Source organism: Rattus norvegicus, chromosome 11, assembly GCF_021556685.1.
Source record: "Rattus norvegicus strain SHRSP/BbbUtx chromosome 11, alternate assembly SHRSP_T2T, whole genome shotgun sequence".
NCBI lineage: Eukaryota > Metazoa > Chordata > Mammalia > Rodentia > Muridae > Rattus > Rattus norvegicus.
The window spans coordinates 42009624-42036315 of record NC_141544.1 but is presented as its reverse complement, the minus strand read 5'-3'; the positions used below and the strand labels follow the sequence as shown (position 1 = coordinate 42036315).

The 26692-nt window shown below is 39.0% G+C and overlaps 2 protein-coding genes across 2 annotated transcripts; both read right to left on the bottom strand.

The window, feature by feature from the left end:
• Window positions 1-18401: 18401 nt before the first annotated feature.
• On the bottom strand, window positions 18402-18769 carry Krtap20-2l1 (keratin associated protein 20-2-like 1). Its single transcript, XM_087577413.1, has one exon. It carries the CDS (start codon window positions 18767-18769, stop codon window positions 18590-18592), a length of 180 nt encoding a protein of 59 aa, XP_087433539.1. The 3' UTR covers window positions 18402-18589.
• A 4880-nt stretch (window positions 18770-23649) lies between these two features.
• Krtap20-1 (keratin associated protein 20-1) lies at window positions 23650-24061 on the bottom strand. The gene has a single exon (XM_087577412.1). The coding sequence runs from the start codon at window positions 24059-24061 to the stop codon at window positions 23903-23905; it is 159 nt and encodes a 52-aa protein (XP_087433538.1). The 3' UTR covers window positions 23650-23902.
• Between the last annotated feature and the right edge of the window lie 2631 nt (window positions 24062-26692).

Genomic DNA, 26692 nt, shown 5'->3' with positions numbered 1-26692 from the left:
AGATGCCCATCCATTGAAGCCTGGACTACGCACAAAGGAGTGTATTCTTAAAGAAATCTGACTCTCCCTCTCGAGAAACAATGAACTACCAATAGATCTTTATCAGAGATAGGTAGGGGGAGGGTGAGACTTCAGGACCATTTCTATCCCTCTGTTGGAACTTTGTCAAGCCTCAGCCTATGGAGGCCTTGGGAATCAGCTGCTGTAAATTCACACTTACGTACAACTGCCTGACATGTCCATTAAACACTATTTTCCAACACTCATGCACCACCTTACGATTTTTACAATTTTTCTATTACCCTTCTTCCTCAACGATCTTTGATACCTGGTAGGATAGGCTGTGATATACATGTCTTATTCAGGGAGAGATATCTCTAGTCCCTTATTTTCTGTACTTTGATCATTTGTGGGTCTCTCTGTATCAAGTAACATCTTCTGCACTCAATCCATCTGTGGAGCTGTTGGGCATATTCCCAAGGGACTCTATATCATAGGAGTGACAACTACCCATGTTTTCATTGCTATCCCACTCTCAATACCTAGGAAATAGAAATAATTTAGGCATCCATTAACTGATTATTATACTGGAAAAATGTGTTACATTTACAGAATTCAATACTTTTAGATACTAATCATTGTGAAATTCTCAGGTAAATGGACAAAGCAGAAGCTACGATTCTAAGTTAGGTGGGAACACAGCTCTTCTGGGGTTCTCTCTCATTTGCAGATGTTAGCCCTGTATCTCAGATATGTGTGTCCTGTTTTCTCTTTTCTTTGATGAGTAACTATTCTAATTCTCTGTTCACTTTAATTCGGGCTATTTTCATTTCACCTTTTACTTACATTGTTCTGCATAAACGTAATTGATAATTGTGCATCAGATTATGTATATTTTTCTTTGTATAAATTTTCTTCTCATTCTGAATTATTTTACAGAGTTGTTTGTATAATAGTTTTTAATAAAGTTTATTATTATCCTAGTAATTGAAAAAGTGATATTTTTCTTTTTTCTATGTCTTTAATTTTCTTTATTGGTATCTCATAATTTCAAATATACTGTTTCAGTAAATAGTCCTTAAAATGTGATTTTATGTAATAGTATACATTATCATATATTGTTGTGCATTCATAGGTTCAATTGGAGCTTTATGTTTCTTATGATGTAAACATATGCATATCTTTAAAATATTATTCTATAACAAGACAAAATTTTATCTAACTCTAAGCAATACGTACAAAATGACACCTGAGATATGTGTCTGAAAGTGTTACACTACTTGTTGCTCCCTGAGAAACTTACTACAGGACCTTTTCTCAAAACAACTTTATAATATTTTCTCTGTTTCTACTTTCTTCATTTACCACAGGAACTAGAAATTACTTTTCTTAGGGTCTTTTCTTAGAAGCATTTCATGATAAATATTCCGATAAAAGGCTCTTGGCCAAAATTGAACAAGATTGGCTTAAAGGGGAGAAAGCTGCATTATCTCAGAAGAGCAGAGAGACCATGTGGGACTTTGGAATATGTTAGCTTTTACCTAAATCACTGCTTACTTCTGAAGATCCCTGAAGTGTCTCTGTCTCTAACTTCTTGAGTTAGGATTTCTGACCAGTGAAGGAGACACATTCTCTTTGTTTTTGGTTTTTTACCCCTACAGAATTTCTTGTAATTGAAACAATTCTTTCCTGAATTACTGAAAATGTTCTCCTATTTTCTTCTAAGTTCAATTACCAACATCTTGGCGTGCACACACTAGTACTTTATAAAACTGTGCAAACTAATGCCAGGATTTAATTATGTTGGAAGGCTAAATTTATTTGATTTGTTTTTAGACATTGCATTTTAAAATGCTTAGTTAAATAGTTTTATTGAAAATATTCATGTAGTCAAAGGAACTAATAATCATTCCAGGCATACAAACACAACAATATATCTTGACATCAGATATATTAAAAGATACACTAAAAGGAATGTGTCACATGGAAAGAAAATTATTTCCTTTAAAAGCAAAATTTCCATTGAGAAATAAGAGAGCAATGACTATCACAGTAAATATGATTAGTATTTCCATATAAAGCATCGTCATCCTCTTTGATCTTTTTGGAGTACCAAACTACATATATATATATATATATATATATATATATATATATATATATATATATACATACATACATATATATACATACATACATACATATATATATATGTATATATATATATATATATATATATATATATATATATATATACAAGAACCTAAATAATAGAACAAAAGATAAATATTTATAGTGGCAGTTAAGTACTTTAAGAATTACATGAAGATACAGTGCTAATTTATATCTTAAGATATAATCTAAAAGAACTGCATTTTATTCTTTATTGAATGACAATTTCAATAATAAGACAACATATAATTTTAAATTGAAGGGGCAGAAAAACAGAGCCAGGATGATGGCTGTGGATATCAAGGTCTTCACTACCAAGCAGGAAAACCTGAGTTTGATCCCTGGGACTCAAACACTGGAAACAGGTAATTGATTTCTTCATGTTTTCTTCTGATCTCTGTGTGTGTACATGTGTGTGTGTACGTGTGTGTGTGTGTGTGTGTGTGTGTGTGCGCTTTATACTGGCATTCATTTACAAACACATAATAATAAATGTGATAAAAATTCATTTACCAAATAAATAAATGTTATAAAAAATCTTTTAATACATATATAAATTTAATAAAAACAGGTTTTAAAGAGAAAAATAGGATATAAACTCTGATAAAATGGAAAACAGGAAATAAAAATATTGAGAAAAGATAAAACAGTAATGCTATGATATATATAGTAATATATATATATGTAGTATAAATAGTGTGAATAAACTAAATACAGCAGAGAAAATTGAGAAAATTAGAGTGGGTAAACACAGTATTAAGTACATGTTGCTAAAAGAGACGATTTCCTAATATTCCAAAAGATATTTGAAGGTTAAGGGTTGTTATAACCTGTTAACATTAAATAGAAAGTATCATCATATTAATAACAGATGAGGTAGACTTAAAGGCAATAAAGCTCTACAAGTAAAGAATTCAATATAATCATAAAGAGACCAAACTATTAGAAAATCTGTAACTTCAAAATTATGTAACTAACATAGTTATCAGTCATGTAATAGCTCTTACCACAACTATAATAAGTGCATTAAATAATATGAATATTAATAGCTCTATGAATAGGTAATATATGTATAGATAAAGATATAGAGTTTCAAAATGTTACAATTATTAAATTTGACAGAAACTTAAAAATAAATGAATTCAAATTCTGTAGATAGCATTATTATTTTGCATTTTTTTAAATTGTTTTATTTATTTACATTTCAAATGTCCCTTTTCCCAGCACACCCCTTCATAACTCCCCATCCCATTCCCCAATTTCCCTTCATCTATAACAGGGTGCTCCCTCCCCCACCCATCCACTTCTACCTCATTCCTCTAGCATTCCCCTTCTCTGGGGATCAATCCTCTACAGGACCAAGCACGTCCCCTCCCACTGTGTCGTCTCCATCTCCGTCCCGCAGAAAGGAGCGACACCACGATGTTCGTCTCAAAACAGTTTATTCAGGAACCTTTCTTTCTACATGCAAGCAGCAATCTCCTACCCCCAAGCACACTCCCTACTAAAAAACCCGTAACCACGCCCCATCAGTCCAGTCTATGTAGTCTCAGTTCATAGGTTCACGCCAAATAGCCTGATCTTGTTTCATGGTGCGCCTGCGCAGCTCTCACGATGGGCGTGGCTTACCTTTGGGTGTATGAGGAAGTCAGGTGCTAGTCATAAGACTTGACAGCAGTCCCAGGCACCATCTCGGGACTGCTGCCACACCCACTCCCCACATCTCCCCCTTCTTTATGTTTTTGCAGTGAGAATGCCTGTCTTAGGTTGCCCCCTGCATCAATGCCCCTTACCTGTCATCAGGAGACAAACAGCTTAGGTTTGATCCCTGTCTTAGGTTGGTGACATGCCCAGGGAGTCTTTTTTTTTTTTTTTATTAACTTGAGTATTTCTTATATACATTTCGAGTGTTATTCCCTTTCCCGGTTTCCGGGCAAACATCCCCCTCCCCCCTCCCCTTCCTTATGGGTGTTCCCCTCCCAACCCTCCCCCCATTGCCGCCCTCCCCCCATAGACTAGTTCACTGTGGGTTCAGTCTTAGCAGGACCCAGGGCTTCCCCTTCCACTGGTGCTCTTACTAGGATATTCATTGCTACCTATGGGGTCAGAGTCCAGGGTCAGTCCATGTATAGTCTTTAGGTAGTGGCTTAGTCCCTGGAAGCTCTGGTTGCTTGGCATTGTTGTACTTTTGGGGTCTCGAGCCCCTTCAGGCTCTTCCAGTTCTTTCTCTGATTCCTTCAATAGGGGACCTATTCTCAGTTCAGTGGTTTGCTGCTGGCATTCGCCTCTATATTTGCTGTATTCTGGCTGTGTCTCTCAGGAGCGATCTACATCCGGCTCCTGTCGGTCTGCACTTCTTTGCTTCATCCATCTTGTCTAATTGGGTGGCTGTATATGTATGGGCCACATGTGGGGCAGGCTCTGAATGGGTGTTCCTTCAGTCTCTGTTTTAATCTTTGCCTCTCCCTTCCCTGTCAAGGGTATTCTTTTTCCTCATTTAAAGAAGGAGTGAAGCATTCACATTTTGATCATCCGTCTTGAGTTTCATTTGTTCTAGGGATCTAGGGTAATTCAAGCATTTGGGCTAATAGCCACTTATCAATGAGTGCATACCATGTATGTCTTTCTGTGATTGGGTTAGCTCACTCAGGATGATATTTTCCAGTTCCAACCATTTGCCTACGAATTTCATAAACTCGTTGTTTTTGATAGCTGAGTAATATTCCATTGTGTAGATGTACCACATTTTCTGTATCCATTCCTCTGTTGAAGGGCATCTGGGTTCTTTCCAGCTTCTGGCTATTATAAATAAGGCTGCGATGAACATAGTGGAGCACGTGTCTCTTTTATATGTTGAGGCATCTTTTGGGTATATGCCCAAGAGAGGTATAGCTGGATCATCAGGCAGTTCAATGTCCAATTTTCTGAGGAACCTCCAGACTGATTTCCAGAATGGTTTTACCAGTCTGCAATCCCACCAACAATGGAGGAGTGTTCCTCTTTCTCCACATCCTCGCCAGCATCTGCTGTCACCTGAGTTTTTGATCTTAGCCAATCGCACTGGTGTGAGGTGAAATCTCAGGGTTGTTTTGATTTGCATTTCCCTTATGACTAAAGATGTTGAACATTTCTTTAGGTGTTTCTCAGCCATTCGGCATTCCTCAGCTGTGAATTCTTTGTTTAGCTCTGAACCCCATTTTTTAATAGGGTTATTTGTTTCCCTGCGGTCTAACTTCTTGAGTTCTTTGTATATTTTGGAAATAAGGCCTCTATCTGTTGTAGGATTGGTAAAGATCTTTTCCCAATCTGTTGGTTGCCGTTTTGTCCTAACCACAGTGTCCTTTGCCTTACAGAAGCTTTGCAGTTTTATGAGATCCCATTTGTCGATTCTTGATCTTAGAGCATAAGCCATTGGTGTTTTGTTCAGGAAATTTTTTCCAGTGCCCATGTGTTCCAGATGCTTCCCGAGTTTTTCTTCTATTAGTTTGAGTGTGTCTGGTTTGATGTGGAGGTCCTTGATCCACTTGGACTTAAGCTTTGTACAGGGTGATAAGGATGGATCGATCTGCATTCTTCTACATGTTGCCCTCCAGTTGAACCAGCACCATTTGCTGAAAATACTATCTTTTTTCCATTGGATGGTTTTGGCTCCTTTGTCAAAAATCAAGTGCCCATAGGTGTGTGGATTCATTTCTGGGTCTTCAATTCTATTCCATTGGTGTATCTGTCTGTCTCTGTACCAATACCATGCAGTTTTTATCACTATTGCTCTGTAATACTGCTTGAGTTCAGGGATAGTGATTCCCCCTGAAGTCCTTTTATTGTTGAGGATAGCTTTAGCTATCCTGGGTTTTTTGTTATTCCAGATGAATTTGCAAATTGTTCTGTCTAACTCTTTGAAGAATTGGATTGGTATTTTGATGGGGATTGCATTGAATCTGTAGATTGCTTTTGGTAAAATGGCCATTTTTACTATATTAATCCTGCCAATCCATGAGCATGGGAGATCTTTCCATCTTCTGAGGTCTTCTTCAATTTCTTTCCTCAGTGTCTTGAAGTTCTTATTGTACAGATCTTTTACTTGCTTGGTTAAAGTCACACCGAGGTACTTTATATTATTTGGGTCTATTATGAAGGGTGTCGTTTCCCTAATTTCTTTCTCGGCTTGTTTCTCTTTTGTATAGAGGAAGGCAACTGATTTATTTGAGTTGATTTTATACCCAGCCACTTTGCTGAAGTTGTTTATCAGCTTTAGTAGTTCTCTGGTGGAACTTTTGGGATCACTTAAATATACTATCATGTCATCTGCAAATAGTGATATTTTGACCTCTTCTTTTCCGATCTGTATCCCTTTGATCTCCTTTTGTTGTCTGATTGCTCTGGCTAGAACTTCAAGAACTATATTGAATAAGTAGGGAGAGAGTGGGCAGCCTTGTCTAGTCCCTGATTTTAGTGGGATTGCTTCAAGTTTCTCTCCATTTAGTTTAATGTTAGCAACTGGTTTGCTGTATATGGCTTTTACTATGTTTAGGTATGGGCCTTGAATTCCTATTCTTTCCAGGACTTTTATCATGAAGGGGTGTTGAATTTTGTCAAATGCTTTCTCAGCATCTAATGAAATGATCATGTGGTTCTGTTCTTTCAGTTTGTTTATATAATGGATCACGTTGATGGTTTTCCGTATATTAAACCATCCCTGCATGCCTGGGATGAAGCCTACTTGATCATGGTGGATGATTGTTTTGATGTGCTCTTGAATTCGGTTTGCCAGAATTTTATTGAGTATTTTTGCGTCGATATTCATAAGGGAAATTGGTCTGAAGTTCTCTTTCTTTGTTGTGTCTTTGTGTGGTTTAGGTATAAGAGTAATTGTGGCTTCATAGAAGGAATTCGGTAGGGCTCCATCTGTTTCAATTTTGTGGAATAGTTTGGATAATATTGGTATGAGGTCTTCTATGAAGGTTTGATAGAATTCTGCACTAAACCCGTCTGGACCTGGGCTCTTTTTGGTTGGGAGACCTTTAATGACTGCTTCTATTTCCTTAGGAGTTATGGGGTTGTTTAACTGGTTTATCTGTTCCTGATTTAACTTCGATACCTGGTATCTGTCTAGGAAATTGTCCATTTCCTGAAGATTTTCAAATTTTGTTGAATATAGGTTTTTATAGTAAGATCTGATGATTTTTTGAATTTCCTCCGAATCTGTAGTTATGTCTCCCTTTTCATTTCTGATTTTGTTAATTTGGACACACTCTCTGTGTCCTCTCGTTAGTCTGGCTAAGGGTTTATCTATCTTGTTGATTTTCTCAAAGAACCAACTTTTGGTTCTGTTGATTCTTTCTATGGTCCTTTTTGTTTCTACTTGGTTGATTTCAGCTCTGAGTTTGATTATTTCCTGCCTTCTACTCCTCCTGGGTGTATTTGCTTCTTTTTGTTCTAGAGCTTTTAGGTGTGCTGTCAAGCTGCTGACATATGCTCTTTCCTGTTTCTTTCTGCAGGCACTCAGCGCTATGAGTTTTCCTCTTAGCACAGCTTTCATTGTGTCCCATAAGTTTGAGTATGTTGTATCTTCATTTTCATTAAATTCTAAAAAGTTTTTAATTTCTTTCTTTATTTCTTCCTTGACCAGGTTATCATTGAGTAGAGCATTGTTCAATTTCCACGTATATGTGGGCATTCTTCCCTTATTGTTATTGAAGACCAGTTTTAGGCCGTGGTGGTCCGATAGCACGCATGGGATTATTTCTATCTTTCTGTACCTGTTGAGGCCCGTTTTTTGACCAATTATATGGTCAATTTTGGAGAAAGTACCATGAGGAGCTGAGAAGAAGGTATATCCTTTTGCTTTAGGATAGAATGTTCTATAAATATCCGTTAAGTCCATTTGGCTCATGACTTCTCTTAGTCTGTCGACATCACTGTTTAATTTCTGTTTCCATGATCTGTCCATTGATGAGAGTGGGGTGTTGAAATCTCCCACTATTATTGTGTGAGGTGCAATGTGTGTTTTGAGCTTTAGTAAGGTTTCTTTTACATATGTAGGTGCCCTTGTATTTGGGGCATAGATATTTAGGATTGAGAGTTCATCTTGGTTGATTTTTCCTTTGATGAATATGAAGTGTCCTTCCTTATCTTTTTTGATGACTTTTAGTTGGAAGTTGATTTTATTTGATATTAGAATGGCTACTCCAGCTTGCTTCTTCTGACCATTTGCTTGGAAAGTTGTTTTCCAGCCTTTCACTCTGAGGTAGTGTCTGTCTTTGTCTCTGAGGTGTGTTTCCTGTAGGCAGCAGAATGCAGGGTCCTCGTTGCGTATCCAGTTTGTTAATCTATGTCTTTTTATTGGGGAGTTGAGGCCATTGATATTGAGAGATATTAAGGAATAGTGCTTATTGCTTCCCGTTATATTCATATTTGATGTGAGGTTATGTTTGTGTGCTTTCATTCTCTTTGTTTTGTTGCCAAGACGATTAGTTTCTTGCTTCTTCTAGGGTATAGCTTGCCTCCTTATGTTGGGCTTTACCATTTATTATCCTTTGTAGTGCTGGATTTGTAGAAAGATATTGTGTAAATTTGGTTTTGTCATGGAATATCTTGGTTTCTCCATCAATGTTAATTGAGAGTTTTGCTGGATACAGTAATCTGGGCTGGCATTTGTGTTCTCTTAGGGTCTGTATAACATCAGTCCAGGATCTTCTGGCCTTCATAGTTTCTGGCGAGAAGTCTGGTGTGATTCTGATAGGTCTCCCTTTATATGTTACTTGACCTTTTTCCCTTACTGCTTTTAATATTCTTTCTTTATTTTGTGCGTTTGGTGTTTTGACAATTATGTGACGGGAGGTGTTTCTTTTCTGGTCCAATCTATTTGGAGTTCTGTAGGCTTCCTGTATGTCTATGGGTATCTCTTTTTTTAGGTTAGGGAAGTTTTCTTCTATGATTTTGTTGAAGATATTTACTGGTCCTTTGAGCTGGGAGTCTTCACTCTCTTCTATACCTATTATCCTTAGGTTTGATCTTCTCATTGAGTCCTGGATTTCCTGTATGTTTTGGACCAGTAGCTTTTTCCACTTTACATTATCTTTGACAGTTGAGTCAATGATTTCTATGGAATCTTCTGCTCCTGAGATTCTCTCTTCCATCTCTTGTATTCTGTTGGTGAAGCTTGTATCTACAGCTCCTTGTCTCTTCTTTTGGTTTTCTATATCCAGGGTTGTTTCCATGTGTTCTTTCTTGATTGCTTCTATTTCCATTTTTAATTCCTTCAACTGTTTGATTGTGTTTTCCTGGAATTCTTTCAGGGATTTTTGCGATTCCTCTCTGTAGGCTTTTACTTGTTTATTAATGTTTTCCTGTGCTTCCCTAAGTGTGTTCAGGTCTTTCCTGAAGTCCTCCAGCATCATGATCAAATATGATTTTGAAACTAGATCTTGCTTTTCTGGTGTGTTTGGATATTCCATGTTTGTTTTGGTGGGAGAATTGGGCTCCGATGATGGCATGTAGTCTTGGTTTCTGTTGCTTGGGTTCCTGCGCTTGCCTCTCGCCATCAGATTATCTCTAGTGTTACTTTGTTCTGCTATTTCTGACAGTGGCTAGACTGTCCTATAAGCCTGTGTGTCAGGAGTGCTGTAGACCTGTTTTCCTCTCTTTCAGTCAGTTATGGGGACAGAGTGTTCTGCTTTCGGGCGTGTAGTTTTTCCTCTCTACAGGTCTTCAGCTGTTCCTGTGGGCCTGTGTCTTGAGTTCACCAGGCAGCTTTCTTGCAGCAGAAAATTTGGTCTTACCTGTGGTCCCGAGGCTCAGGTTTGCTCATGGGGTGCTGTCCAGGGGCTCTCTGCAGCGGCAGCAACCAGGAAGACCTGTGCCGCCCCTTCCGGGAGCTTCAGTGCACCAGGGTTCCAGATGGTCTTTGGCTTTTTCCTCTGGCGTCCGAGATGTGTGTGCAGGGAGCAGTCTCTTCTGGTTTCCCAGGCCTGTCTGCCTCTCTGAAGGTTTAGCTCTCCCTCCCACGGGATTTGGGTGCAGAGAACTGTTTATCCGGTCTGTTTCCTTCAGGGTCCGGCGGTGTCTGTGGCAGGGGTCCTGCCGCTCCTGGGCCCTCCCCCACGGGAGCCCAGAGGCCTTATACAGTTTCCTCTTGGGCCAGGGATGTGGGCAGGGGTGAGCAGTGTTGGTGGTCTCTTCCGCTCTGCAGCCTCAGGAGTGCCCACCTGACCAGGCGGTTGGGTCTCTCTCTCACCGGGTCTCGCCCAGGGAGTCTTACCCATCATTGACTACTTCTTTAGCATGCCAAGCCACATTTGAGGAGACTGTCCCGTCTCCACCGCTGCAAAAGCCTGTATTGTTAAGGCTTGAGTTCTGCGCTGACGAAACTGTATACAGCTCATGCACCAAAAGGCCAGGACGCTAATAAAAATCAGGCATAGGGCAAGTCCAGCAAGTCCAGCCCATTCTTTCAGTCATGAGGCAACGGCAGCAATCTAATCGTTCAGTCCTCCAGCTAAGGACATGCTCTGTGGTGGCCTGAATCATCCTTTGTGGTGTGCTGCTATGGTTCTGGTCCACTGCCTTCCTGACTGTGAGTCTGGAAGCTTCAGCTGTTAGGAACCAGAAGCTGGTTAGCTTTGAGGCTGTGGAGGGCTCTTCGTGCTGCAGCAGACTTTGCGATCTGGTAGCTCCGGCCGACACTTTTAAACTTCCCCTTTCCCACCACTTCCACTGTGACCATCCACTCGAGTGGAGTTGATATGGATGATGGATTGTCTCAATTCCTGAACTAGTCCATCAAAGTGTTGAGTCCAAATTCCTGTAAGATACTGAGATATATTATGGGATATCTGAGCAGCATGACTGACCTTCACAAATGGTATGGAGGTGACATACAGTCCTGGATATTTCCACTTACAACCCATTAACTCCATCATAATATGCTTGTTCCTGGAGCAAATCAACCCTTTGATACAGCAGCAAAATTCCTGCTTTCAACTGACTATTAATATTACCCTGAACATCTAAAGCTTCTGCAACACCTGCAGATAAATTACTTACAGCTACCATAGTCTGTACTATGGAGGTAAGAGATATGGCCGCAGAAATGGCTGTGGCAGCAGAAACTGCTATAGGAATAACAATGGCTGCAGCAATGCCAAAAACTCTCCAGGTTTCCGGGTGTAAGATACGTCCCTCTGCCCTGCCCGAAGCGTAAGGGGGCAGATGAGGCAGCTCCAGAGCCGATGGTTCTACCTTTAATTTCACTTTCTCTAAGCTGTCGGCGATGCTTTCCAGATCGTCTTCTGACATTTCCCCCTCGCTAGAATTTCCTTCAGTCTCTAATTTTTGAGAACATTCCTCCCTAACCTGATTTAGTGCCTCATTTCCCTTTTGGAGCTCTGCACCACACCTTTCCTCATCCCCTATGCGATTTTTCATGAATTTCCACACTGGCAGCACTCCTTTTGGTAAAACCCCCTGCTCCTCAGCAAACCTCAAATCTTTCCCTAATTTCTTCCAACTGGGCATTGTAAGATGTCCTGTCACGGGAAACCATGGAGCAACCTGGTCCACTGCTTTTAAAAAATTCTCTACTATTTCTTTCTTTAGCCCAATTCGTTTTGCTTTTAACAAATCCTTGAGGGCTTGGCGAACTGTCTGAGCTGATGTTGAGTTTCCCATTGTGCTTGATGGAACTTGTCCCAAAACCGGGAACCTTATAGTCTCAATCTGAGAGCTTTGCGACTTGTCCTAAAACCAGGAACATTATAGTCTCAATCCGAGAGTTTTGCGACTTGTCCCAAAACCGGGAACCTTAGAGTCTCAATCCGAGAGCTTTGCAACTTGTCCCACTTACCTGGGAACTTACCGGCTAGCCACACTGACCGCAATGAGTTCCGAATGAAGGAGGAGGGTCCGTACCACCACTTGTTGTCTCCGTCTCCGTCCTGAAGAAAGGAGCGACACCACGATGTTCGTCTCAAAACAGTTTATTCAGGAACCTTTCTTTCTACATGCAAGCAGCAATCACCTACCCCCAAGCACACTCCCTACTAAAAAACCCGTAACCATGCCCCATCAGTCCAGTCTATGTAGTCTCAGTTCATAGGTTCACGCCAAATAGCCTGATCTTGTTTCATGGTGCGCCTGCGCAGCTCTCACGATGGGCGTGGCTTACAATTGGGTGTATGAAGAAGTCAGGTGCTAGTCATAAGACTTGGCAGCAGTCCCAGGCACCATCTTGGGACTCTGCCACACCCACTCCCCACACCACTGAAGCCAGACAAGGCAGCCTTCTGCTACATATGTAGTGGGGGCCATAGACTAGCTCATGTATGCCCTTTGGTTGGTGGCTTAGTCTCTGGGAAATCTGAGGGGTCCTGTTAGTTAATACTGTTTTTCTTTCTATGGGTTTGCAATCCTTTCAACTCCTTCAGTCCTTCCCTAACTCTTCCATAGGAGCCCTGAACTCAGTCCAATGCTAGTCTGTAAGTAGCTGCATCTTTCTCAGTAATCTGCTGGTAGAGCCTCTCAAAGAACAGCCTAGCATCAGTAATTAGTGTCTGGGTTTGGTGCCTGATTATGGAATGCATCCCAAGTTGGTCTCTGGATAACCTTTCCTTCAGTCTTTGCTTCATTTTTGTCCATGCATTTCCTTTAGACAAGTACAATTCTGGGTCAAAATTTTGAAGGTGGGTGGGTGGCCCCATCCCTCAGCTTTGGACCATGTCTATATACTAGAGGTAGTCTCTTCCGGTTCTATTTTCTTACTGCTGGGCATTCTTGTTAATGTCATCTCCACTGGGTCTTGGGAACCTCTCACCTCCCTGGTGTCTGGGACTTTCTAGAGATTCCCACTGTTCCTCACCCTACTGCTGCACATTTCTGTTTATTCTTCTGGACCCCTGGGATTCCCTCCACTTTCCCCCCATACCTGATTCTAACTCTCCTTTTTTTCATCCCCAACCCTGCTGACAAGGTTTTGCCCTCCCTCTGCTTCACATGATTATTTTGTTCCCCTTCTTAGTGGGATTGAAGCATCCAATCCAATTGGGCTTTCCTTCTTGTTTAGCTTCATATGATCTGTGAATTCATATCGGTATTCATAACTTTTTGACCCCTCAGAAGATGGAAAGATGGATAGGAATAGCACAGTAAAAATGGCTATCTTATCAAAAAGCAAACTACAGATTCAATGCAATGCCCATCAAACTTCCAACTCAATTCTTCACAGAGATAGAAAGAGAAATTCTCAAATTAATCTGGAATAGCAAAAAACCCAGGATAGGGAACACTATTCTCAACAATAAGAGAACTTCTGGGGGAATGACCATACCTGACCTCAAACTGTACTGCAGAGCAATAGTGATAAAAACTACATGGTATTTTGACAGAAACAGACAGGTTGATCAATGGAATAGAATTGAAGACCCAGATAAACCCACATACCTATAGACATTTGACCTTTGACAACGAGTCAAAAAGAGTAAGTGGGAAAAGATAGCATCTTTGCTAGTCAAACTGGTGGGCTGCAAATTGATCCATATTTATCACCTTGAATAAAGTTAAAGTTCAAGCAGATTGAGGACCTCCACATAAAACCAGATAAGCTGAATCTAATAGAAGAGAAAGTGGCAAATAACTTTGAACACATTGGCAAAGGAGAAAATTTCCTGAACTGATCACCAGTGGCTGAGGCTCTAAGGTCAACAATTGACAAATGGGACTTCATGAAACTGAAATGCTTCTGTAAGGCAAAGGACACTTTCAATAAGACAAAATGGCAGCCTACAGATTGGGAAAAGATCTTCACTAACCGCACATCCAATAGATGGCTAATATACAAAGAACTCAAGATGTTAGACACCAAAAACAAAACAAAACAAAACTAGACAACAGCACCACCAACAACAACCACCACCACCACCACCACCACCACAAAAACAACAACCAGATAATCCAATTTAAAAATGGGCTACAGAGCTAAACAGAGAATTCTCAACAGAGGAATCTCAAAAGCCTGAGAAGTACTTAAAGAAGTGTTCAACATCCTTAATCATCAGGGAAACGCAAATCAAAATGAGCCCAAGAGGGGTTGGGGATTTAGCTCAGTGGTAGAGCGCTTGCCTAGCAAGCACAAGACCCTGGGTTCGGTCCCCAGCTCTGAAAAAAAGAAAAAAAAGAAAAAAGAAAAAAAATGAGCCCAAGATTCTAGCACATGACAATCATGGCTAAGGTCAAAAACTCAAGTGACAACTCATGCTAGCAAGGATGTGAAGAGAGAGGAACACTCCTCCATTGCTGGTGGAATTGCAAACTGGTACAACCACTCTGGAAATCAATCTGGAAGTTTCTTAGAAAATTGGAAATTTTTCTACCTGAAGACCACTATACCACTCCTGGGCATGTACCCAAAAGATACTCTACCATATCCCAAGGACATGTCCTCCACTATGTTCATAGTAGCCTTATTTGTAATAGCTAGAAGCTGGAAATAACCCAAATGTCCCTCAGTGGAAGAATTTTTATGGAAATGTGGCTCATTTACACATCAAAATACTTCTCAGCTATTAAAAACAAGGACATTATGATTTTTGCAGGCAAATGGATGGAACTAGAAAATATCCTGAGTGAGGTAACCAAGACACCCCCCAAATGCACTTGGTGTACTCACCAATATATGATATTAGACATACTTTTTAAGTGAGCAAGTAGTTCCAAAGCTAAGGAAGATCTGCAATAAGCAAGTTTCTAACATAATCACATAACTAATTTTAGAAATATATAGAAAGAATAAACAAGAAAATAGTAATATCTTCCAAGTTGAAAGAGTTGTCCTCATACAGATGAAATACAAAGTCACAATGCAACATACGATTTAAAACTAAATAATGCTAAAGAAGATACATGTATGCTAACGTGTGTAGGGTTAAAATTGTGCATGTGTGTATGTATGATTGTATGTGAGTGTGTGTGTGAGTGATATGTACTACAGAGGATCCCAGAGGACTTTGTTGAGTGCCTAGTTCTGAGTATCCACCTTATTCCTTTGAGGCATTGTCCCTCACTGAATCTAGAAATAGGATAACAAATGTCAATGATCCTTCTGCTTCTTTCCTTCCATTCTGGGGCTAGAGACCACTCACATCTTTGTATGTGGGTTGTGGCATCTAAACTGAGTTCCTCATGGGAGCAGAGAATTTGGTCTTACTCAATCATCTGTCTAGTCACCAAAAGAAATGCTTTTAGAGACATATAAGACACTTAATTTTGTATATTGGATAAAATAAGTAATATGTGTTTACATAGGTGTAGGATTGTCTTGTGACTAAATAGCACTAGATAGATTAATAATTTACAAGAAGTTCCTTTTACACTAAATCACAAAAAATAATGTAAACACAAATTAAAAATAAAACGATAGAACTTTAAAAAGAGATTATAAGAATAGTGTGAAATGTATGCTATCCTCACATCTTCTAATTCAAGAGAGTTGATATAGTGAGAATATTAGTTTCTTAAAATCCCAGCTATGTTACATGAATATGCATTTGTCTTATTCCCAGGTGTGGGATGAGAGACTGCTTCACAGCAGGTGGTTATAATTTTCCTCATGCCTTAGCAGGGACATGATCTTTGCCAGCTGGAAATTGTTTAGTTCTGGAGACTAAGGAGAGGGTCCCCCAGAGCTCTGAGAGGGCTGGGAGGATTTTAAGGCTGCTGCCCTTATTGATGCTGTTGCAATTTGACAAGGAGAAGGAGTTGGAGGTAACCCGAATATGAAGAAGAATCTCAACACTCTTAATCACCAGGAAGAAGTCAAAAGGGGTCTATGTACCTTCCACTTTGAACCTTCTTTCTCTCCTACTTAGTGTTGAGAGCTGGAAGAGTGAGAGCTATAAGAACTGAATAAAATATAAAAACCAACACACTGACAAGTCAAGGTGACCAGAAGAACAAGGCTCACAAAGTAACTCACCAGGGCTCACAGGGACTGAGAGAATGAAGCAACAGTCAGGGAGCCTGTCTGGATCTAAGCTAGGCTCTCTACAAGTATGTTATGGTATTTAGCTTGGTCTTCTTGTGGGACTTCCAATAGTGGGAGTGATCTCTCTGTCTCCTTTGCCTACTTTTGGGACCCTTTTTCTCCTACTGGGTTGTCTTGTCCATCTTTGACATAAGGTTATGTGCCTAATCTTACTGTGACTTGTTATGCTGTGTTCAGTTGATATGCCTGGGAAATATTGCTTTTTTATGACAGGAATATGAGGAGGAGGAGGAGGAGGAGGAGGAGGAGGAAGAGGAGGAGGAGGAGGAGGAAGAGGAGGAGGAGGAGGAATGGATCTGAATGAGATGAGTGGTGGGAGACTGGGAGCAATGGAAGAAGGTGAAACTGTGCTAGCATATTATATGTGAGAAAAGAGTAAAAATGTAAGAAGGGATTCTAAATAAGTCTACTAAATACATGAGCAACAGCTAGACAAAAAGTCACTCAAGGACACAAAACAACCACTTTCTAAGTTTTAACTCTTAATGGACAATGAAGATAAGAAATGTTTTATCCTGATTCCTCAGCAGAGAAATGTGAGGTCAATACACATGAAGATGACTAACCCCAACATGAGAGAAAATGAACCATTTTTTACCGAGTCAATAGCTACAGTGTAGAACAACTGAAGTTTTCACAGGAGGAAAAATCATTCTCTAAGCTTAATTCTATGGCAATGAGACTGTCTCCCCAATTACAGGAGGGGTAAAACATAAACAAGTATATTTACAAAAAACAAGGACAGAAATATTTACAACCACATTGGTGATGACAACCGAAATGCAGCAGTTACAAATGTCTGGATATTAGACCAATGCCTTGTGCAAAATTCACATAAGACAATAATAAGCTGCATGCTTCTGAATAGAACCTTTCCCAAAAGTAGTTTTTAATATAATTTTTACTAATCTCTGCCTGACATGGTATTTGTGTTACTTATATTAAATCTAAGAAATCATTTTTCCTTATTGAGTTATGTATAAATTGCATATAGTTGGATGATAGATTTTTTTCCAGTCTGCTTATTGCTGTCACCCTCTAATTGGTGAACTTAGAGCATTTATATTTTAAGTAATTTTGGTATCTGAGAACTTTAATATGTCAGTTTGTTATCTGACTTCTACTTGTTTTATCTTTGTTTTTATTTTCTGCTTCAGTTTCACCGGTTATTAATATAATTGTTTCACTAATCTAGATCACAGAGACCTGGATATTAAACAGGATAATAGAAAATAACTGGGATTTTAGAGAAAATGAGATAGTTATTTTACTGTGTTAATAAAGTTATAACACAGAACTTTTCATAATTTCAGGTAAACTGGGGTCTTTACTCTCATTGATGGTATTTTTTTAATGAATGTAAATTTAATGTAGCTAAGATTTCATTTGGAAAAAGATGTTCTCATAATAAAGAACTCCACATGACGTTATTGATATTCTTATTTTATGCAAAACATATTAAAAGTCAAATAGAAATGGATTAATCCTTTTTAATAAAAATAGAATGAATTATCTGAAATATCATCAAGTTGAATAGTTCCCCAGGATTGAAGATGTAGCCTCAATAGAAATATGTTTAAAGCACACCAAAATAAATTAGGCTGTGCAGAAACAAAGAAATGAGTTTCAGTGTGAATGTTCAGAGTCTACAGATCTGATAAAACCATCAGCTGGATATGGTAAGAGGTCATGTTCAGCTAGAGGGATCCTGCCTAAACCAGCCTGTTATCAAAGAAAAAAGACATAAAGACAGAAAAATAAGAGCATGGAAAATAAGATTCACAGTGTGGAAGGTACTGCAATCAGAAAAATTAATGTAATTATTGATTATGATATTAGAATATTAGGATAGCATTTTTCTTTACTTGAATGTCTACATTTACATTAGTGCTACCTAGGAATATAATTGCTCCTTACCTGACTTTGGGAGGCAACTAGGTGGCATTTCATAATTACTAATTAAAATTCACAAAAAACAGAAAGTTTCCTTCTCTCCAACATCTTGCTCTTATTCCTTCCCCCTTTAATAATGTAATATTTGTTCACAAGCACACATTTGTACCCAAACATATATAAAGTCAGACACATGCGTATCACATTTAGTAAAACAATAAGATAAAGTATATTTGAGGAAACACTTTATTTTAAAGCATATATATGTATTCACAATATGGGGATGAATGCAAGTAGATCATATTTTACGGTTCATTATAGTGACAATAAAGAGCTTTGCAGGAAGTAGTCATGCAATTAAGTTAAAGAAGAGGAATTGGGTGGCCAGGTTGTGTTTCATGTATAAATATAAATTAAGATTGGAATTTATAAAGATGTTTAAGAGCATCTGAAGTGAAGGAAGTTGGAGTGAGCAGCTGCTGAATCTCCTCAGTAGAAGCCACAGGACCAGTACCTTCTACAGCACAGTGGGCGACAGCAGCCATAACCATAGCTACCATAGCCACAGCCATAGCCACCATAGCCATAGCCACAGCCACAACCATAGCCACAGCCTAGGCCACCATAGCCATAGCCCAGGCCTCCATAGTAGCTGCCGTAGTAGCACATTGTGTCAGGAGTGGAGTGTTCAGAGGAAGATAAGCAGTAGGTTCCTTGAGTCTGGATGTCACCATCTGCCAAGGGCCTTTTATACACCTGGGTTGTTGTTTGGAAAATCACAGGCATTATAGTGTCACACATCTCTCTGCTATGCTTTAGAAAACATCACGAGTGTCATGCTTTACTGGACAGACAAGGATGCATAACTGAGATAATTGTGCTCCTACCTCAGGATTTCAAATCATGGAAATCCTTCAGTTTTTCAAGACTAGACCATTATTATTCTAGCTTAGTGAATACATCACATGATTAGGTCATATAAATCATTAAATAATTTTCTCCTGGAAACATTTGTAGTCTAAGCCACAGAAGGTCTTTGTGCTTTCTTTCATATTGTTATTATTGTTACTTTGTAATGAACTTATTTGTAGACAACATTTCTGTTTATTCAAGACTTTTTTTTATGTATGTGAGTGCACTGTCGTTCTCTTGAGACACACCTGAAGAGGGTATCAGATCCCTTCACAGATGGTTGTGAGCCACCACTTGGTTGCTGGGAATTGAACTCAGGACCTCTGGAAGAGCAATCAGTGTTCTTAACTGCTGAGCCCTCTCTCCAGCCCCAATAGGACAACATTTTTAAAGTCTTGCTCCTGAAGAATTATCTATTTGTTACTTACATTATCTGTAATTAGTAACAAGTTTTTATCTTACATGAATTTATCTAGGTTTATTGTTTTTTCCTGCATGTTGTTTTAAAACAATTGGAAGATAAAATGTCATTTTATGTGCAGAAACTATGTACAGGTAATCCTACATTCAACTTTGATAAAGCTTAATTAAAAAATAATTTCATTATTTTTATGTGTGAAGGTTTTGATTGAGTGTATGTCAAGTATGGACTGTAGATATCCTGGAACTGGAGTAACAGAGGGTTGTGTTTTGTCCTGTGGGTGCTGGGAATCTGAGTCCTTTAGTAATAGCAGTAATAGTCTTAATCAGTGAACAATGTTTCCAACTCCAACTTTACTATTTTTAAAAATCAGGATCTGCATGTAGATTTTAAGACCTGAAAATCAATCAGTGGCATCTGACTTTAAACATCTGGTGAGATGACTTTTTTTGTACAAGTACTTGGTATGTAAGTGTGGGGACCTTAGTTATAATCTCCCACACAATGAAAGAAGCCATGAAGCCACATGTCTATACCCTAGTGCTCTGTGGATTAGAGGCGGGATGATTCTGGAGCTTGCTGGTTGCTAGGCTAAGTCCATCTTTAGTCCTGTGTTAAAAGAACTATGTGGGTAAATAGAATATAGAGTAAGTTATTCTGTGTTTTACTCTGGTCTTCACATGAGTTCATTCGATCCCCTCCCTTCTGTGCGCCTACACCACAAACATACTACATTCAAATTTCATACACATACATAAATATACACAAAGTCTAGGGTCCATTTCCAGAAATGTGCTTTGTGGTAGAATCTTTGTTGATAATGCACAAAACATTAGACACAGTCTTGAATATAGTCTCTTACTTTTTAAAAGAGACCAAATAAATCATGTTTGCCATTTCCTCTCATTTTGTAGTTGATGGATATAGCATTGGTACAAATACAATTCTACCATTGAACTATATGCTTTTTTTGCTTTAATTTTAATAAAATTTCAGATTCAAGACAGACAAATTTATACCAATGAGGTCCTATAATTGTAAATACGGATATTGCATAATTTCATAAGAAAAAGTGCTCGGGTTTTACTGTATCTGTCTTAAAATTCTTTGGACTCACAAATACTGCCAGTGATGGCCATTATGTAACAAAACCAGTGCCTGCCTGGCTGCCAGCTGTCTATCTGTCTGTTGGTCTATCTATCTATATCTATCTATCTATCTATCTATCTATCTATCTATCTATCTATCTATCTATCTATCTACCTACCTATCTATTATTTGACCATAATATGTCAATATAAAAGAAGAGTGTATGCCCTTGAGGCTCTCAGAGATTGACCCATCAACAAAAGAACATACATAGATTGGACCTAGGCCTTCCCGCACATATGTAGCAGATGTGTCTTGGTCTTCGTGTGTGTCCTGAACAACTGGAGCAGGAGCTAGCCCCCAAACTGTTGCCTGTAGGTGGGATATGTTCTTTTAGTTGGGCTGCCTTGTCTGACATCAATATGAGAGGAAGCACTTAGCCTGGCAGGGACTTGAAGTGCCAGTGTGAGGGATAATTAGGAGGCCCCACCAACTTTGAGGAAAAGGGAAGGAGGGGTAAGTGAAAACTGTGGGAGGAGCTGACTGGGACAGTGGCAATGCACAGGATGTAAAGTAAATAAGTAAAAAATTATAAATAAATAAATAAATAAATAAATAAAATAAATAGCATATGGCTTAAACTATATTTGAAAGCATCATTGAAAACAAAATTCATATGAACTAAACATAAACTTCAAGTCATAAAACTCATATAAGACCACATAGGTAAGAGTTTTGTTGCTTGGTTTTAGACATGAGTAGATGCAAGTTCAACCACTTAAGAATAAAAAATTGAAAACAAACAAGTTGTCTTTTAGCCAATTAAGAAGATTCTGTATAGCAGGTCAATCCACACAGTGGAAAACATCAACAAAAAACCTACAAGAAGATTTTAGGTGCAGAAGGCAACTTCCTGAACAGATGCCAATGGCTCAAGCACTAAGGCCAACAATTAATAAATGGGATCAAAAAACTCATGAAACTCAAAAGGCTTCTGTAAGGCAAAGGACACTGTCAATAGAACACAATGTTAGCCTACTGATTGGAAGAAAATCTTCACCAAGTCTGCAGAGGGCTAATATCCAAACTATACAAAGAACTCAAGAAGCTAGACACAAAGAATTCAAATAATCCAATTAAAAATGGGCTACCAGGCTAAACAGAATTCTCAACAAAGGAATCTCAAATGGCCAAAGTGCATCAAATGTTCAATTCCTTATGTTTCAGGGAACTGAAAATCAAAACAACCCCAAGATTCTAACTTACCTTCACCAGAATAGTTAAGATAAAAACTCAAGGTTCAGCAAATGCTGGTGAGGATGTGAAGAAAGGGGAACATTTCTCCATAGATGGTGGGAGTGCAAACTGGCACAACCACTCTGGAAACCAATCTGGCAGTTTCTCAGAAAATTGGGAATAGCTCTGCATCAAGACCTGTCTGTATCATTCCTGGACATATACCCAGAGATGCTCCACCATCCCACAAAGGTACCTGATCAACTGTGTTTATAGTAGCTTTATTTGTAATAGCCAGAAACTGGAAACAACGTAGATGCCCTTCAACTGAAGAACAAATACAGAAAATGTGGTTCATTTACAAAATGGAATACTACTCAGCTATTAAAAACAAGGATATCATGAGTTTTCAAGGCAAATGAATGGAACTAGAAAATATCATCCTGAGTGAGGTAACCCAGACTGAAACCCATATGCATGGCATATACTCATTTATAAGTGGATAATAGCTGAAAAGTACAGGATATAGACTATACACTCCACAGACACAAAGAAGTTAAATAGGAAGGAAACCTCAAACAAGGATGCTAGAATCGCCTTAGAAGGGGGAATTAGATAGTCATAGTTGACAGATGGAATGATGGAATAGGGTTGGAGAGGGTATGGGGAGGAAATGTGTGGTATTCAGGATCGGGTGTGTCGAGAGACAGGAGACACAACCAGGGGCCCAGGAAAATGAATGGAAATTGGTGGATGATGGGGGTTATGGGGCATTTCTAGGAGGTGCCAGAGACACCTGTGGGGGAAGACTTTAGTTGAGATTCCTAGTAGTACGAATGTGGAATCTGAAGTGGTCATCTCCTGTAGCCAGTCAAGACTCCAGTGGAGGGATAAGAACGGACATCTTACTACAAAACTTTGAACCCCAAATTTTCCCTGTCTACAAGAAATGTAGGGACAAAAATGGAGCAAAGACTGAGAAAATGTCCACCAATTACTGTCCCAACCTGAGACCCATGCTGAGGGCAAGCACCCATCCCAAGAGCAAGCACAATCACTGAGATTATTAATGATATGCTGTTATGCTTGCAGACAGAAGGCTAGTGTAACTGTCATCTTAGAGGCTCTACCCAGCATCTGACTGAAACAGATGCAGAGGCCTACAGCAGAATATTGGATGGAGCTTGGGGTGTCTTATAGAAGAATAGGGGAAGGACATAGAGCCTGAGAAACTCCACAGGAAGACCAACAGAACCAACAAACTGGACCATTGGAGGCTCAGAGACTGAACCTGCAACCAAAGAATATATACAGTCTGGATCTAGGCCCCCTGGACAAATGTAGCAGATGTACATCTTGCTTGGTTTTCATATGAGTCCCCCAGGAACTGGAGCAGGAATTGTCCCTAACCTGTTTCCTACCTGGGGGTCTCTTTCCCCTCACTAGTCTGTCTTGTTTGGCTTCAGTGGGAGAGGATGTACCTAGCCCTGTAGAGACTTGATATGTCATGGTCAGGAGAGTCTCAGGATGGGGGGGCTCAACCCTCTCAAAGGAGAAGTGGAAGGGGGTATGGGGAGTAACTGTGTAAAGGGAGGACTAGGAGGAGAGATGGGCAGCAATCAAGATATAAAGCAAAGAAATAAATAAACGAAAAAACCCACAAAACTTCTATCAGTATATAAATCCTAAGTCAAAATGTTTGCCCTTCATTCTCCCCTTCTTTCTTAATCTCTCTTCTTTATTCTTCTCTCATTTATTCACTATTTTATATGAGTGATGAAATAGAAACATACAAATAGCATCTATGCCAAATCAATGGGCATTAAAGTAATAGCAAGTCAGGAGTATTTCCAAAGAAATAGTTTATTCATAATCATATGTCTTCCTTCACACAAGAGTTAATTTCCCCACAGAATCTTGGCCTAGTCAGTATTATAAAGATTCTAAAGCACTCTGCAAGCTGTCACACAGTCCACCTGGAGATGAGGATTGAGATGGAAATGTTGCTTTTCATTCATTTTTCCTCAGAGTTGAGTATAATGTTCGAATTTTGGAAGATATTTAAGAATTCCTGATATGAACTGATGTGTCTTCCAGTAAGACAGCAGGTTATACCCAGTAGACTGAGCAGATGTTGAAACTCCTCAGTAGAAGCCATAGGACCAGTACCTTCTACAACATAGTGGGCGACAACAGCCATAGCCATAGCCTCCATAGCCACAGCCATAGCCACAGCCATAGCCACAGCCTAGGCCTCCATAGCCATAGCCCAGGCCTCCGTAGAATCTTCCGTAGTAGCACATGGTGTCAGAAGAGGTTGTTCAGTTATGGACTGGTAGTATGTTCCTTGAGTTGAGTCTTGTGTAACCGTATGCTAAGAGCCTTTTATACACTGAGATGTTTAGTAGGGAAAACCACAGGTATTATCACACACCTCTTCACTATGCTTCAGAAAACACCACAAGTTATGTGAATTACTGGATATATAAGCTGCAACTACAACATAACTGAAGTAATTATGTTTCTGTGTCACAATTCTATGGTCAAATAATCAGATGTCTGGCATAAAATTCTGGCTCCCTTTTCAACAGCTTGTCTAGTATATTAATCTATTTTTAGTTTACTGAAGACATATGACCTGGTTTACTCATATAGTACAATTGTTAAAATAGTATATTCCTAGTTATATTATTTTGCTTCTAATATTTCTGATACTCCATCAAATATGTTTCCATTTCTCTTCTCTTCTCTTTATCTTGCTTCTCTTTCCTTTTATTCTTTTATTTCCTTGTTTTCTTTTTCTAATTTTTTATATTTTCTGTTTTTGATTTGTGTTGTCTTTGTAAAATGAGTTCTTTTATTAAATCATTTTATTTATTTACATTTCAAATGTTGTCCCATCCTGGTTCTCCCTCCTCAAGTTTTTCACCCCATCCCACATACCCACTATGCCTCTGAAGTGGTGCTCTCCCACCTGTACATCCATTCCCACCTCACCCCCACTAGCATCCCTCTTGCCTGAGGCATCAAGTTTCCACAGGATTGTGTGCATCCTTTCCCACTAAGGCAATACAAGTCAGTCTTCTGCTACACATGTCCCCAGGGCCATGAAGCAGACCATGTATGCTTGGTTTTTGGCTTAGATTCTGGGAGCTCTGAGCTGTCCATATTAGTTGACACTGCTTTTCTTCCTATCGGGTTTCAATCCCTTTAGCTCCTTCAGTCCTTCCTCTAACTGTTGCATATTGGTCCCTGACATCAATCCAAGGGTTGGCTGTATGTATATGCATTTGTCTCAGTCAGTTGTGATACAGCCTCTCAGAGGACAGCCATGCCAGGCTCTTGTCTTCAAATATAATATTGCTTTGGTAATAGCGTCAGGATTTGGTATATGCACATAGGATTCATCCCAAGTTGGGCCTGTCACTGGGTGACCTTTCTTTCACTTTCCGACCCATATTTTTGTCCCCGTATTTCCTTTAGACAAGAACAATTCTGTGTTACAAATTTTGAAGATGGGTGGGTGGTCATGTCTATCTGCTGGAGGTGGTCTCTTCTGGTTCCATATCCCCACTGTTGGGCATTTTGGCTAATGCCATCCCAATTGAGTCCTGGTAGACTCTGACTTCCTATGTCTCTGTGACTTTCTAGAGGTTCCTCCTGCTTCCTAATCCTGGCTGATGCCTATTTTGATTCATTCTCCTGGCCATTTGGGTGTCTCTCCTGTCTCTCCCCAAGACAAGACTGCACACTCTTTCCTTATCTATTCAATATAGTATTCAGAGTTCTAGCTAGAGCAATGAGACAACAAAAAGAGATTAAGGTGAGAAAAATTGGAATGGACAAAGTCAAGGTATCACTACTTGAAGATAATATAATAGTATATGTTAGCAACCACAAAAATTCTACCAGAGAACTTTAACAGTTGACAAACAAAAGGATATAAAATTAGTAGTCTTCCTATATACAAATTATAAATAGACTGAGAAAAAATAGAGATACAACATCCTTCACAATAGTCACAAATAATATAAAATATCTTGGTATAACTTTAACCAAACAAGTGAAAGATTTGTATGACAAGACCTTCAAGTTTCTGAAGAAAGAAATTGACAAAGACGTCAGAAGATGGAAAGATCTCCCATGCTCATGGATTAGTAGAATTAACATAGTAAAAATGGCCCTCCTACCAAAATCAATCTACAGATTCAATGCAATCCCCAGCAAACTTCCACCACAATTCTTCACAGACATGGGAAAAACATTTCTCAACTTCATATGGAAAAACAAAAAATGTAGGATTGAGAAAACAATTTTCAATAACAAAAGAAAATCTGGGGGAATCACCATTCCTGACATAAATCAAGCTGTACTACAGAGCAATAATGATAAAATACCCACATGGTATTGTACAGAGACAGACAGATAAATCCATGGAATATAATTGAAGACCAAAAATAAACCCATGAACCTGTGGAAACTTGATCTTTGACAAAGCAGCTAAAACCATAAGGTGGAAAAATGAAACCATCTTCAGCAAATGGTGTTGGTCTAACTGGCAGCCTGCATGTAGAAGAATGCAAATTGATCTATATTATCTCCTTGTACAAAGCTCAAGTTGAAGTAGATCAAGAACCTCCACATAAAACATGATATACTGAATCTAATATAAGAGAAAGTGGGAAATAGCCTTGAACACATTGGTACAGGGAAAAGTTCCTGAACAAAACATCAATGGCTCAGACTCTAAGGTCAACAATTGACAAATGGGAACTCATAAAACTGAAAAGCTTCTGTAAGGCAAAGATTTTGTCAATAGATTAAAATAGTAACCTACAGATTGGGAAAAGATCTTCACTAACCCTACATCTGATAGAGGGCTAATATCCAAAATATACAAAGAACTCAAGTTAGACTCCAAAAAAATCTAAATA